Source organism: Myotis daubentonii, chromosome 3 (assembly GCF_963259705.1).
Source record: "Myotis daubentonii chromosome 3, mMyoDau2.1, whole genome shotgun sequence".
Classification (NCBI taxonomy): Eukaryota; Metazoa; Chordata; class Mammalia; order Chiroptera; family Vespertilionidae; genus Myotis; species Myotis daubentonii.
The window spans coordinates 56,419,311-56,434,515 of NC_081842.1; the positions used below are offsets into that span (position 1 = coordinate 56,419,311).

At 58.4% G+C, this 15,205-nt stretch overlaps 1 protein-coding gene across 2 annotated transcripts in view; it reads left to right on the forward strand.

Moving 5' to 3' along the window:
- The window catches only part of ITGB5 (integrin subunit beta 5), a 111,964-nt gene extending 99,069 nt beyond the window's left edge, over positions 1–12,895 (forward strand). Inside the window, exons 11-15 of one of the 2 annotated variants that reach the window (XM_059687605.1) lie at positions 2,175–2,397; positions 6,590–6,693; positions 10,160–10,279; positions 11,524–11,690; positions 12,354–12,895. In XM_059687605.1, coding sequence (XP_059543588.1) covers positions 2,175–2,397; positions 6,590–6,693; positions 10,160–10,279; positions 11,524–11,690; positions 12,354–12,449 — 710 coding nt within the window. In that variant the 3' untranslated portion in view covers positions 12,450–12,895. The remainder of the gene's footprint in view (positions 1–2,174; positions 2,398–6,589; positions 6,694–10,159; positions 10,280–11,523; positions 11,691–12,353) is intronic. The other variant, XM_059687606.1, reaches the window with a different exon arrangement.
- Positions 12,896–15,205: the final 2,310 nt, after the last annotated feature.

Genomic DNA, 15,205 nt, shown 5'->3' on the forward strand with positions numbered 1-15,205 from the left:
CCTGCGGCCGGCCGTGGCTTACACCGGTGCTGTTCATAGACTGGCAGAGAGGAGGGGCCGCAGTCCCCGCCCAGGATGAGCTGTGCACCCACTCTCCCCTTCCCCACAGCCCCCGCAGGGTGCTGCTCTCGCCTGTGGCTCACCCTGCACACACCGCACACCAGCACTCACCGCACACCGGCTTCTCGGCTGCACTGCACAGCCTTCCCCAGCCCTGCCTGGCTTCCCCACCCAGGTGGGAGGCTGCCCTGTGCCTCAGCATTGCCGTGAGGTGGGAGGGTGCTCTGGCCGCACACAGTCTCTCTGTGGCTCTGAGCCCTGGCTGAGCAAGCGGAGAGGCTGTTGGCCTGGGAGGGTTGGAGGCCTGGCTGCTCCAGATGGCCTCCCACCACCTGCAGCGCCTGGCACTGCAGAGCTGACAGAGAGGCAGGGGCAGGAATGAGGTGGTGGTGCAGAGCCTCCCCGAGGTGCGGTCCTGACCTGGATTGTGGTCGCGCTCCCTGGTGGTCTCGCAGAAGGTGCTGTGAGACTGACTTGGGTGTGGGAGGGAAATGCAGGCCTCCCTCCCCCATCTGATGCCTCTCCAGTCTCCTGCCCGTGTGTAAGGGAGTGCTCAGCAAATACACTCTTCATCCTATAATACTGCCTTAGCAGAATGGCATCAGGAAGTATATATGCTGCAACAATAGTGTTAGGAAGAGTTTTAAAATACATGTCCCATCTGTAGCGCTGCTTTCGGCGTCTGCTGGTGTAGAGAACTGAGAATCCACTCACTGTCAGTCTTCGGGCTGCTGGCAGGTGGCACTCTCCATGCTTTTCACTGCCCATCACGTGTGCACACCCTCTGCTTATACATGCCTGGTGCACACACTCATACACATGCCCGGTGCACACACTTACTCTGTCATACATACACTCACACACATGCCTAGTGTACATGCTTACCCTCACACACGTGCCAGGTGCACACACACTAACACATTCGACCCTTTGAGCTGGGCATTTCCCTGCCCGTGCCACGTGCAGAACCTGAGGGATGCCCGCCCCCCTCCTGCAGGCTCGGGAAGGGTCCCTCCTGCAGAGGGGAGCAGGGCGCCCTCCGCTGGCTCTCATCCTGGTTCGGGCATGCTCAGTCTCCTTTCTCCTGAGAGGCAGTAAGTCCTGGAGTCAGACCTTGGGCCTGGGGCCAGACTCCCTGGTTGGCGTCCTGGCTTGCGGGCCGCCAGCTGTGTGACCTGCACCAGCCGCTCTATCTTTGCGTGTCTCGGTTTCATCACTTGGGCAGTGAGGAGTGTGGCGACCCCTCACCCGCAGGGAAGGGGGTGTGAGATTCAGTGGAGTTTATGGTGTGAAGCCCGATGCGTGTGCAGTGAGCACTGTTCGGTGTCAGCCACCGCTGCCCTCGGACTGCCCCTCAGTCGCCCGCTCTGGGCTGCGGGTGCACAGCCAGAGCAAGAACTCAGCGTCTCACCCAGACCGGGGATGGCAACTGTGTTAGATTCCTGCTGAGCGGTACCAAATCCCCCCACATTTAGTGACTTAGAACAACACAAACGTATCCTCGCGGTTCTGGAGGGCAGAGTCCGCAGTCATTGTCACTGCGCTGAAGTCAGGGTGTCAGCACTCCCCCCAGAGGCTCTGGAGGAGGGTCTCGGGAGCCTCTGTTTTCCCGCCCTTTCCATCCTCCCACGCTGCGTTCCTTGCATTCCTAGGCCACTGCCTCCTCCTCCTCCTTTACAGGCACCAGCACACGTCCAGCTTCTGTTGGCTCATCCCCCTTAGCCTTCCCCTGACATGGACCCCCGTGGTGGCACTTAGGGCCCACTGGTACCCCAGGAGAACCTCCATCTCCAAATCCATCACTCGGTTGCTCTGCGGTCTCTGTATATGAGGTCCTGTTCTTGGGATGTGGGCATATTTGGGGACCGAGTCACAACAGCTGAGGCCGGAAGCTCTCTGGGTCCTGTCCAATGGCATGACGTGGCCAAGTTCTGGACCAATTCGGAGCACAGGCCTGGCCCCAGCCGCTGCACAGCCGCCCCGCCCTCCCTGCCCACCCAGACAGACTCGGAGGGCACAGGGTCGCGTTCTGTTGGACCCCAGAGCCTGCCTGGCTCGTGTGGCGCTGGGTGGTTGGGGCGGGCAGGTGCCGATGTGCTCTGTGTGCCCTTTAGGACACGGCGAATGTCACTGCGGAGAGTGCAAGTGCCACGCGGGTTACATCGGGGACAACTGTAACTGCTCCACAGACATCAGCACGTGCCGGGGCCAGAGGGGCCAGATCTGCAGCGACCGCGGGCACTGCGTCTGTGGGCAGTGCCAGTGCACAGAGCCCGGGGCCTTTGGGGAGACATGTGAGAAGTGCCCGACCTGCCCAGATGCTTGCAGCACCAAGAGGTAATAGCCCCTCTACAGCCCCACTTCCTCCCCCCGCATGCCCCCAGACCAGGCCTGTGTCCTAGCCAGTCAGCCCTCGGGAGGCCAGCCGCTCACCTCCCCCGCCTTCCCCCCAACCCGGCCCCAGCTCCGCCCTCCCAGCCTTGCTGGGGAGCGAAACTCTTACTAACATGAGCTAAAATAGCATCTTGGAGATTCTGGTTCCGTGGGGATTTTGTAAGAAAATAACAAAACCGGAAAAAACCAAGACTGCTATTCTGTTGGCTAAACACATTTAGAAAAGACAAGTTTCCTGAGTTAAGTGCAATTAAACTGGTGTTGATGCCAGAATAACATCTCAGGGCCCTTAGTGTGCTCTGAGCATCCCAGAAGGGGTTCCCGTGCGCATCCTGCCTTGAAATGCATGTGACTCCCTCCCCCAGTTTAACCTCCCCCCAGCAGTGTTTCACAGGGCACAGCGTGGGAGATGCTGCTGGAAACAAACACAATCGGAGGCAAAGGGGGTAGGAGGGCGCCGGCCTCGATCAGGCACGCCACCACGGACTGCCGTGGCGGCTGCATCTGCTGCTCCGTGTGTGCAGATAACGGCACGCTGGCTCCGTGCGGCTGATGAATGCGCAGATTGTGCAGCCCGGGCACCGGGCCTTCCTGACGGGGCCGCGGGTCACATTCCCGGGCTGACCGCCCACGCTCTGCCCTGCACACTGCCAGTGAGAGGGCGCTCAGCAACCAAGGAGTTCTGCCGCCAGGAAAGCAGGAGTGGCGGCTCCTCTTGCATTTTACTGGAGGAAGAGCTGTGTCATCACCGTGCTAAGGGGCCAGCAGAGTGCGGAGCCGAGGCACAGAGAATCCGAAACAAATAATAACACAGACGGCATTTCTGGGGAACGCACGTGTGCAATTTTCTTTTGGCAGATTTCCCCCCCAAACGTCTGGCTCAGGCTGATAATGAAATGAGTTCGCGCTCCCCGAGCCTGCCCTGACTGCTGGTAGTCTGCGCGCAGCCACGTTCTGGTGGCAGGACCCCTGGTTGGACACTTGCCACCAACAGTCCAGGCGTGGGTCATTGGGAGCTGGCTGCGGAGCGACAGACAAGATCGACAGGGCCGGCTTTTATTTCTGTGTAACTGGTGGGGAGCTGGGGAGAGGAAGGGAGGAGGAAAACAGGTCCACATTAGACCTGCTAAGAGTGGAAAAACTACAGAAATTCAAGGGGAACACCCCCGGCCGAGGGCAGGGTCCCGGATCTGGAGCCCGAAAAGCAGTGGCCACCGGGGCGTGGACTCGCAGCCATGATGCACATTTTGTGTTGGAGGGAGGTGCCCCGCCAACCCCACCAGCAGAAAACCCTTTGAGTGTATGTCCCCAATCCTTGGGGCACATGGGGGGCGGGGCCACACTAGGACAACATGAGCTAAAATAGCATCTTTGATGTGCACGTGGAATCAATACAAGTAGACCAAGCCCACTTCTTCCCTTCCTCGGGAGCAGAAGGCGCTGTGCGATCAGCTTGGGTCAGCTACAGAATCCCAAGGGGAAACAACCCTGGGTCTAAATGGTCGAAGCACTCATGTCCTAGGAGACACACACTTGATCATTGCTTACCCGTTACGCAATCCCGAAGGCGCGAGGAGAGCAAAGAGATGCCATAAGGGAGCCTCTGACTGTCTCTGGGCCCCATGGGCCTTCTCTCTCTTTCATGGCACAGTTGCAACTTAAAAAGAAGAAAAAAGAAAAGTCCCCTTGATAGGGATTATGTCAGCTTGCTTTTCTACTTGCTACTCTGCTGAGAGCATCGCATGAATGCCGATGCCCTTCCCCCCCACCCCACCCCCGGGGTTTCAGAGCAGCCGACCTCCACTTTCTAGAACTAATCACACACCCTTCACCTTGGGTGAGTTCACACTCAGCCTCAGCCGATCTCCATGAACAGATGCTGGGCAGAGTCTCCCTCAGCAACTTGTTTGTTTAACAGACCAGTTACTTAAATATGTGACTGCCATACCCCCCAAGTGTCAACCCAGTACAGGAGCCACATAAGTTAGACTGACATGTCTGCGTGGAGAATGAGGGAATGTGTCCTGGAAGCTGCCCTGCGGCTTAGTGACCGCAGGGGGTGCGGGGAAGGGGCAGTGAGTCCCAGGCTGGAAGCAGCTCCCTTCTTTTCCTGGTGCTAGCCCCGAGGCTGGAGTGGGGGCGGGGAGCTGGGTCAGCACGAATGAGCAGAGCGAGAGCCGCGCCTTTCTGGACGGCGGCCAGTCTCCCATGCCTGGCTCTGGAGCGCTGGCCTCGGGGGAAATGGGAATGTCACCAGCCTGTTTGTAACTCCTGAATGTTTCCATGAAGTCGGCCCAGGCCGGAGGGAGGATGGGTGGGGAGAGGGGGACTGGGGAGGGAGGGGGAGAGGTTATGCCCAATCTGGGATAGTTGAACTCTTGAGCTGTGAGAACCCTCGTGAGAGAATCTTACCCACTTTCTCTTCATGATCTACTCGCTTGCCTCCTTAATGAGCAGAAAGTGGAGTCGGGACTTGAGGAGGGTTGTCTGGACCCAGCTGCCCTGGCTTCTCTCTGGCCTCACAGCCTCATCTATAAACTAGGGGGGTGGGGGTGGGGAGGGAAGGCTTTCGAGCTCCCTTCCAGGTCTGTGTCCCGTCCCCAGCGTCTGCCCTGGAAATGCAGTCACTGGCCTCTTAATCTCGAGGAATTCAAAGGCGGACGATGATAAGGGCGATGCCCGGTGGTAGACCTTCCAGATGCACAGCCCCCGGGTCCCCGAAGCCTGTGAGGAAGCGGGCAGCGCCCAGTGTGGCTGCAGCTCTGTGAAGCCACCCTGCACGCTGGTGCCGGGCGAAGCCCTCCAGTCCTGCCTCGTTTCCTGAGGGAGCCCCTGTTTGGGGGGTCTCGCCTCCTTGCTTCACGGAGTCCCTGAAAGCTCAGTCGGCTGGTTGTTTTGCTCAGCCCACTCCTCCCGGGGGTGGAGTTCTCACCGTCCTGTCCCGTGTGTGCGCCCCATTCCCAGGCCCTAAGCCAGACCCTAGCTCCCCGGCCTGGCGTCCTCAGTCCTGTTCTCCCTCATGGAACTGAAGGTGGAAGGGGAATTTCTGGAGTTGGGTTTTGACTATGGAAAGTATAAATATGAGTTATTAATTGACCATTTTAATTAAGCATTTCACACAATACCTGATTTAAACTGTCGGCCTGCGGTGGGAGGAGAGGGGCTTCTCTCACCCATTTTCTCCAGAAGGCCCTGTTGAAATGTGGGTTCCCTGGGGGGCTGCCCCCTGTGGCCTCTATCAGAGTCGAGTGTAGCTCAGCTAACAGGTGCGTGGACAGCAGGGCCGTAGGGAGCCTGCCAGGCGAGCTCCGTTGGGAGGGAAGGGGCGAGGGCCTGAGGGTTTCCAGGACAGTGGTTCTAGCCCTCACTGTTCATCCGAATCCCAGAGGCCCGGGCTCTGCCCCAGGGATGTGACTCCATGGGGGGGGGGGGTGTCACCCAGGCAGGGGTGTTTGTCTTTAGAGCCCCCCTGGGGAGTCTGATGTGCAGGAGGGTTGAGAGCCCTGCCCCAGGCGGTGACCAGGGGGTGGGGGGCATCCTGGGAGTTGGGCAACGTGGAGCCATCAAGCACTGGCCAGGGTGTGTGAGGATCCCTCCTCAAGGCTGGGGTCACAGGTTTTTATCATTTGGAAACTAAAAAAAAATGTTTTTATTGATTTGAGAGAGAAAGAAAGACCTCAATTTGTTGTTCTCCTTATGCATGCATTCATTGGTTGCCCCTTGTTATGTGCCCTGACTGGGGATCGAACCCACAACTGTGGCATATCAGGACCAGGCTCTAACCAACTGAGCTACTCGGCCAGGACTTCTTGCTGGAGCAGACTCCTCAGTCAGGTGTTTATCAGAATCTGAAAGGTCTCCAGCCTACAGCTGGACATGTCCACACGGGGCTCTGCACTCCGATTGGTTCCTCCAAGGACCCTGGGGCTTCCCTGTCCCAGCATCTCACACACACACACACACACACACACACACAGGCAGAGCAGAACATCCCCTGAAGCCAAACACCGGAAGACAGGCAGGAATTCGGGCCTTCGGGCGCAGGAGGGCTGGGCTGGCCTTGTTGGGAGCTCATTACCTGTGTGGAGCCACTACCCAGCATCTAACACCCACGTGTATTGCCTCTTTTCCAAAGAGATTGTGTCGAGTGCTTGTTGCTTCACTCAGGGAGCCCAGCTGACAACCAGACCTGCCAAAACCTGTGCAAGGATGAGGTGATCACACGGGTGGACGCCATCGGTGAGTGGATGGGCAGCTGCCCCCTCTTGGGTCTTACAGACGCACAGAGACCTTCTCCCCTGTGGGATGATCTTCATGGCTGCTTGCCAGGGAGGAGGGTGGTTTCAGTCCTGAGTTAGGAAGCATGGCCTCCGTGTCCTTGGCCTGACGGCTGCTCCCCAGGAGGACGTGAGGAGCCCGAGCTGGGGTCTAGGTTCCAGACTCTCTAGAGTAGAAGACCTCCCTGTTCATAAGTCTGTCCCATCACTGGAACCCAGTCTCTCCCAGGCCTCCTGAGAAGGTCGTGCACCGGAATAAGTAATGGTAGCTGCTGTAACAAACCTCGAACCTCGACAACTTAACAAAACCTAAGTCAGTTTATCACTCGCTGAAAGGCCGGAGGAGGTGCTCCTGTTGACAAGCCTTCCCTGTGGTCATTCAGGAATGCAGGCCCTCTCCGTGCCCAGGTTCCTCCCTCCTCGCGGTCCTCAGACGCCTCTTCCTGTAGCTGGCCAACGGGGAAAGGCAGAGTGAAGGGTCATGTGGGAGGTGCATACGGGCTGGGCCTGGAAGTGGTGCACATAACGTCCATCCCCATTTACCTGCAAGGGCGGCTGGGAAATAGAGTCAGCTGTGTGCCTAGGAAACAGGATCTGCTCTTGGGGAACAGTCTCTGCCCCATTGGCCTCTGCCCAGCGCAGCTCTCAGATGCTGCAGGCAGCGAGGGCAGAGCTCTCATCGGTCCGACTGAACCCAGGATTGAGAGATGCCCTGGCTCTTCTGCCGTCTCTGCGCCTCTTGCCCATTCCGTGTCCTGTTGCCTTGCCCGGCAGCTCACGTTTTAAGGCTCTTCTCCCTCTAGCCACTCCAGTTGGACACCTTCCCTCCATCCCTCTGCCTTTACCTCTGGACAAACGGCTGCGAGTCCATTGCTGACTGGGAGCCCACGGGAGGCTCAGACAGAGGGACACAGGTGTTTGCCTCTTACCCTCTTGGGGCTGCATCCATATCTCTTCTAGTACAGCCATCGCCATCCAGGCTAAGGAGTTCTGAGGGTAAGAGATGCAAAGCACATGTCAGCCCTGTAAGCATGGAACTGTGTTTGGAACTGTTCCGGAACATTCTGTTTACTACACCCAGTCACGGTGACCCTGTGTTGGAACCCTACTGCACTGCTGGCGGGAATACAAACGCTGCAGCCACTTTGGAAACAATTTAGCAGTTTCCCCCCAAATTAAACAGAGTCACCATACGATCTATCAATTCTGCTTCCAGGCATATACACAAGAGAATTGAAAACAGAGGTTAACACAAAATCTTGTGCCTGAGTGTTCGCAGCAGCATTATCCATGGTAGTCAAAAACTGGAAACAACCCAAATGTACATGAACTAAGGAATGGAAAGTAAAATGTGGTGCCTTTATATAATGAATATTATTCCTCCATAAAAAGGAATGAAGTGTCAGTACGTGCTGCAGCATGGGTGAACCTTGAAAATATTATGCAAAGCCAGGCAGCAGAGGATGGAGGTTATAGAATTCCAGTTATATGACAGGCCCCAAAGAGACAAAAGCAGAGCGACCGGGAGTAGGCTAGTAGCTGCCAGGGACTGGGGAGGACAGGGATTGGGCCTGACTGTCCACAGTATGGGCTTTCTCTCCAGAGTGACAGAAACGTCCTGAAATTAGATAGTGGGCAGGTCACACACGTTGTGAACATTACAAAACGACTGAGCTGTACACTTTAAAAATGGTTAAAAGGTGGGGAAAGGCTGTGCACCCCGGAAGGGACCCTGCATCTGAGGCCCGCTGGCCGGCAGCCTTGCCCTCTATGTGACCTCAGCTGCCGCGGACGCCCAGCCCAGCTGCCTGTCGGCCTGGCCCTGCCTGGCCTTTGTGGACTTCCTGCTCCTGCCTCTCTCACCCTGACTGACGCCTCTGGCCAGATCATGGCTCCTGAGTATGTTGAGTCATGTATGCAGCCAGCATTCACTGAGCACCGACTGTATGCCAGGGCTTGTGCTACACCCGGGGCAGTGGGAGCTTAGAGTCCCATCTTCCATGCCCATTTTCCTGCCCCTATTTCTGTTTTGAAACTTAAGGCCGAACAGCAGGTTCTGCCTGCAGATCTGGGGCAGTTGCCCCCTCACTAGACGCACGCAGTTAGAAAAGACGAGACGGTGCCCGCCGCTGGCCACGAACGGGTTCCCGTGGTGCAGTGCGCCGACCCTCCACAGCTGCCTCCTGGTCTGCCCTGGGAGATGCAGCGGTCGCTTCACAGAGCAGGTTTCTGTTTGAACCCACTCGTTACCCTGCCCCGTCCTCCTCCCTGGCTTTTTCCATATACACACACCCACACTCACGCAGACCAGGCAATGATTGGGGGCGGAGGGGATAGGTCCAGGCCTCCGTGTCTGAAAACCACACTACTGTATCTGTTCCAGTCCTTTGTTCAGCAGGGTTACAAAGGCCAGAGCCAAAGAGCATTTCACCTAACAGGAGCCTGCACCGTCAGTCTGGCCGACCACCCCTTCCTGGCACTCACCTCCCGCTAACTCACACTCACCACAGTCCCTTTGCCTTCGAGGCACAGCCTCACGCCTTCCCTTCCCTTCCGAGAAAGCCCGGGGATGCAGGTCATGCCCAATGGGGACTGTGACCCTTAACCTTGGGAGACCGCGGGCACAGGGAGGACTGAGGAAGGGGTTTGTTACAGAGGAGGGAGGCCAGTCAGTGGCCGGGCTCTGCTTGGGGCGCAGGCAGCACTGTGGGTACCAGCCTTTCTGCCGACGTCCTCATCACCTTGTGGTCTTTCGGGCTTGACATCCCAAGAGAGAGCTCCTGAGGCTTGGCCTCGAGCCAGCGCTCAGCCTGTGGACCGCAGTGAACTCTCACTCGGGCCTCCAGGGCACCAGCGGGCTCTTTTTCTCTGTCCCTTTAACGTCCACAGCCAATTCCTCAGGCCATTCCCGCCCCAGCATCCATGCCCCCTCCCACTGCCCTTCACCCCAGCAAACCCTCCGGAGGTTGAAGATCCTCTTGTTTTCCACAGGGGTGGGTCCCTTGCATCTGAGGGCATTCAAGTCCCCAAAGCAAACAAAACTCAGCGCCTGGGCCTGCATTCTTCATGGGAGAAACCTGAGCTCGTTTTTGTTTTTTTATTTTTTAAAGGGACTTAGCACACGCGTATGACCCGCACTTACTGGGAATTCCTCATTCGTGGGGGATAATGGCAATCCCTGAACCTCATCACCAATGGGGTTCAATGGCGTCTGCTGGCGTGGGATGGGCACGTGCTGAGTCAGTCAGTGTAGTTCGTGCAACCCTCGTCCCTCTAGGAAGTTGGGGGACGCTGACTGCTTGGGGATCGGCTGAGCTCGCTTTTAAAGGCCCAGCCTCCCTTTAAGCCCGTCTGTGCCCCTGTCTCCTGCGAGGTGGTAGGCTCCTCGCCGGTCGGTCGGTGGTCAGTGGTTCTGGGTTTTCTTGCAGGGAAAGATGACCAGGAAGCCGTGCTTTGCTTCTACAAAACTGCCAAGGACTGTGTCATGCTGTTCACCTACGCAGAGCTGCCCAGCGGGAAGTCCAACCTGACGGTCCTCAGGGAGCCAGGTGGGTGAGGGCTGGTCCGGACACCACCCCTGCTCTGGGCATGCCGCCCATCACTGCTCACCGCCCTTCCCAACCTCGAGAGAGAGGAGGCCGACAATCCTTGTAAAGATCGGACACCGAGGCCTCACCTGCCTGCCTCCTAGAGTTTAGAAGGAAGATGGTTGCATATCTGGGACCCATGGCTGGGGCATAGCTTGGAGGACATGGGCGTTGGAGGGTAGGGGGAGTGTCCCGTCTCGGAGAGGAGAGGAAGCCGGAACACACTTAACCTGCAGGGCTGAGCGTCTGTGGTGGGGGCTCCTGGGCTCTGCAGGGAGCTCGCAGGTCTCTCTGGGCGATGAGGGCTGAGCAGGCTGGCGCTGTGCCGGGAGCATCTGGGTAGGCTCAGTCCTGGCCGGGCCGCCACACTGCCCAGCGCAGAGTCCGAGGGCAGAGGGAGGCTGGGTTAAACATTCCTGTGGGCTGCTGGGCCTTGGGGCCACTGAGGAGGCTCAGCTTCAATCCAAACAGAGTGCCTGGTGCCAGGGCGCTGTGGCCTCTTGCCTTGGAGCAATTAGGGCTCCTAGTGTGACCCCTTTTGTTCTTCTATTGGGGGGGGGGGTGGAGGGAGCAGGAAAAGATGTGCTCTCTTTAATTCACAGCATCACAAACTGTTTGTCCAAACTGGGCCCCACCGCATGATGCCTTCCCGGCTAGTGTGGTGGCAGCCCAGATGTGTGCCTGTGAGAACGAGGCTGCTTCCAAGCGCCGTCTTTGCGGTTCTTTGAAAATAAGCACATCTGCTCCAGAGGGCACCACACTAAGGGCTTACAAATGTTGGCTGGCCCCGGCCCAGGCCAGCCCCTTGTGGAAGTGGCTCACGAAACCTCCTGCCTGCCCAGGCTGCCCCTGAAACCATTTACAGGAAGCGGAGGCGGGGCCCAGCGTCCTGCACGGGGCCTGGGCCAGGCTGGAGCGGGGTGCTGCGATCTGGGGGAGGCAGCCGTGTACAGGGCACGTGGGAGGAAGTGGAGCAGCCCCCAGGGCTCTCACCTAGACTTGCTGTGTGGCCCCTCTTTCACCGAATGTGCATGGGAGAAACCTCCCTGCCCACCCACGTCTGCCAGGGCAGCGCGAGGCTCTTAAGAGGAGGAGGGAGGGGTGAGGGAGAGACAGGTACCTTTCACTCAGCTCCCCCGAGGCCGGGGCAGGAGGGGCGCGCCATGGTGGTGCCTGTGCTCACCGGACCTCCTGGTCCCACCCAGAGTGTGGAACGGCCCCCAACGTCACCACCATCCTCCTGATCGTGGTCGGCAGTATCCTCCTGATTGGGTTCGTGCTCCTGGGCATCTGGAAGCTGCTTGTCACCATCCACGACCGCAGAGAGTTTGCAAAGTTCCAGAGCGAGCGATCCAGGGCCCGCTATGAAATGGTAAGCCGTGGGGAAGTGGGAAGTAGGAAAAAAATGCCAAGTTTAGCGGTCCGGTTGAGTTCAAGCAAGTGGTAAAGGCCCACTAACATCTTGGGCATTCAAAACAAAGAACAGAACCTGAAAGGCCTGCGCCCACCTCTGGACGGAGAGAAGTGCGTGGCCCACGAGCACAGAGGGCCCCGCACCCAGTGGGGAGACTTGGGGGGCAGAGGTGCTCGCAGGGCCTCCCCAGAAAGAGTCTGGAGGGTCTTAGGGAGACGACAGACCCAGGTCTGTGTTTCAGGATCCATCTGCATAAGCCTTGTCTCCACAAGCAAACTGCACGTTCCCGGAGGACCGAGCCGAGTACGGGAGTTCCTCGCCTGAATCCCCAGTTAGTTTCTGTTCAGGTGGAAGGAACTTCAGAGACCAGCTCCCAGCCCTCACTGCAGAGGCGGAAAGTGAGAGCTCAGGAGGGAGGGACGTGCCCGGGGCAGGCGAGTCAGAGGCAGCTGGTCCCTGCCTGTGCTCTGCCTGCTGCCCTCCTGGGTGACCGGCCAGGGAAGGGCCTCCAGCCCGAGTGTGGATGGAGTGGATGGCAACGCACCGACTAGTGCGGTGGCAGCCCCAGATGCGTGTCCTCCTTGGACTAACACGTGTCCTCCCGCCTTCCATGTCCCGCAGGCTTCAAACCCCCTGTACAGAAAGCCCATCTCCACACACGCCGTGGATTTCACCTTCAACAAATTCAACAGATCCTACAACGGCGCCGTGGACTGACGGCTCCTTCTCCTTCGAGGGCTGGAGGGGCGTCCGGTGAAGTCAGAGACTGACACGCTTTGGGCAGCTGCCGGACTCGATCACGGCTCCCACGATAGACAAGCAGAGACTGAGCGGTGAGCCTGGGAGAGGAGCCCGTTGCCGGCGCAGGCAGGCGCCCGGCCCGCCGTGCCACAGGCTGCTGGGCCAGAGCCATGCCAGGCGCCACCCTCCGTGCCTGGGAAGGAGCGGGGGAGCTTGGCGCTCTTGGCCTTCCCCGCCACATCCCGCTTGTCCTGTCCATGGGCTGCCGAGATGCTAGGCTGCCCCTCCCTCCCAGGAGGGCCGGGCTCCAGTCTGGCCGGAGCAGAAGGCTCCTGGGAGTGTCGGAGTGTGTCACATCGACGGATGGTCTGGCTTTTTGCGTGTTGATCATTTTTATATGAAATAAAAAGGTCGTGCATCTATGGTGTAGTGGTGATTCCTGAGAATTGTCTGCCTGGTGTCTATGCACGTGGGTGTTGGTGATGGAATTATGGAGACGCCTGCTGAAGGCACAGCGTTTGCAAATGTCAGCTCCCCTCTTCTGTAACGAAAAGGAAAGAGATTGCTTGGGATTGAAAGTAAAGATTAAAACCAACATGTTTTGTGTTTGCCTGCTGCTCTCTACAACGTGTGTGCGTGTCCCTTTCCGAAGTGGCCTCGAATGGCACCTCAGTGGGGACTGAGATGGCCACACACTTCCCTCCGGGGCCTCACAGGCCAGCCCAGCGCTCCAGACTGGCCTCTTCAAACACAGCAGCCACGGTGGGGGCTCAGGTGCCGCCAGGGTGCCCCAGGAGGGCTGAGCAGGTGCTCTCTGACCCTCCCGGATTTTGCTTAAAAATTAAGAGTGTAGGCTAGAAAACGTGAAAACCCTCCCCTCTGACTTCCCTCCCTGGTTTCCAGATACTGAGGCCAGAAATAGACTGGAGAAGGGGTCAGGATGTGGTTTCCAGACAAAAATCTCTTCTTACACGTCGTTCTCCAGAACAGTATGTCAGTGCCTTCCCCACCAAACTCCTACGTCCCGACCAGGCCCAAAGCACAAGACCCATTTCAGCTTTGTTTCCTTCCTCGGGGCCCTGAAGTCCCTTTAGGTCCCCATATCTGAGACGGAGGGAGCCCCACAAGTTGTTTGATCCAATCCCCTACTTGTAGAAGAGGAAACTGATGGGCAGAGAGGGGAAGTAGCCTGTCCAGGTGTCCGGAGGCTGACGCATGGCAAACTGGTACTAAAGAGCCACGTCTCCACCAGAGTGCCGCCCCACTACCTGCTCTCCCTTGTAAAAATCTCTCTCTCTAATCATTTTTTGCTTTTGGCATTACTTCAAGGTTATTGGGCTTTCATTCCAAGAAATTCATCTGTTTTCAGCCTGGGACCAGATTCCGTCTTATTTTGGCAAACAGGAAGACAAGGCTTGTCAGTAAACAGGGCCTGTTACCCGGGCAGATGTGCACAGACTCTGTATCCTTTGTCCTGTGCCATTGGGAGACCCCGTGACTTGGTGAAGCTGCCTCAAATCCTTTTTGAAATAAAGCCTAATGTATGTAAATATATAAAACCAGCGGCCCAGTGCACGAAATCTGTGCACTCTGTGGGGGTGGGTGGGTGTCCCTCAGCCTGGCTTGCGCCCTCTCGCAGTCCAGGAGCCCTTGGGGGATGTCCAACTGCCGCGGAGGCAGGAGAAGATACCACCACCGCCGCTGTGCTCGCCAGCTGTGAGCCTGGCTCAGGGCTTCTGGCTGAGCTGCACTCCCCCTGCGGGAGTGCACTGACCACCAGGGGCACCTCCTGCGTTGAGCGTCTGCCCCCTGGTGGTCAGTGCGTGTCATAGCGACCAGTCATTCTGCCATTCGGTCGATTTGAATATTAGCCTTTTATTATATAGGACTAGAGTCCCGGTGCACAAAAATTTGTGCACTCAGGGGGCAGGGGGGAATCCCTCAGCCCGGCCTGTGCCCTCTCGCAGCCTGGGACCCCTCGGGAGATAATGACCTGCTGGCTTAGGCCTGCTCCCAGGTGGCAGAGGGCAGGCCCAATCCCTAGGTGCAGCCCCTGGTCGGGCTCAGAGTAGGGCTGATTGTGGAGTTGGGGCGCCACCCCTGTCATGCACAGAGCAGGGCGGATCGGGAGGTTGCGATGCCACCCTCAGTCACGCTCAGGGTAGGGCTGATTGGGGGGTTGGGGCACCGCCCCCTGTCACACTCAAGGCAGGGTCAGTGGGCAGGTTGCGGCGCCACCCCCTGTCACGCACAGAGCAGGGTCGAGCAGGGGGTTGGGGAGCTCCCCCCTGTCACAGAGCAGAGCGGATCAGGGGGTTGGGTCGCCGCACCCTGTCACACACAGAGCAGGGAGGATCAGGGGGTTGGGGCGCCGCACCCTGTCACACTCAGGGCAGGGCCGATGGGGAGGTTATGGCTCTACCCCGTCACAAACAGAGCAGGGCCCGTGGGGGGTGGGGGAGGGTTGGGGCGCCGCACCCTGTCACACACAGAGCAGGGCTGATCAAGGGGTTGGGGCACCACAGCCTGTCACACACAGAGCCGCAGGGCAATCGGGGTTGGGGAGCTCCCCCCTATCAGGCACAGAGCAGGGCTGATGGGGTGCCTTCCCCTGTCACGAACAGAGCAGGGCAGATAGGAAGGTTGTGGCCCCGCCCCCTGTCACACACACAGCCGCAGGGCGATCAGGGGGTTTGGGCACTGCCCCTGTCACGCTGATCCCAGTGCTGGGA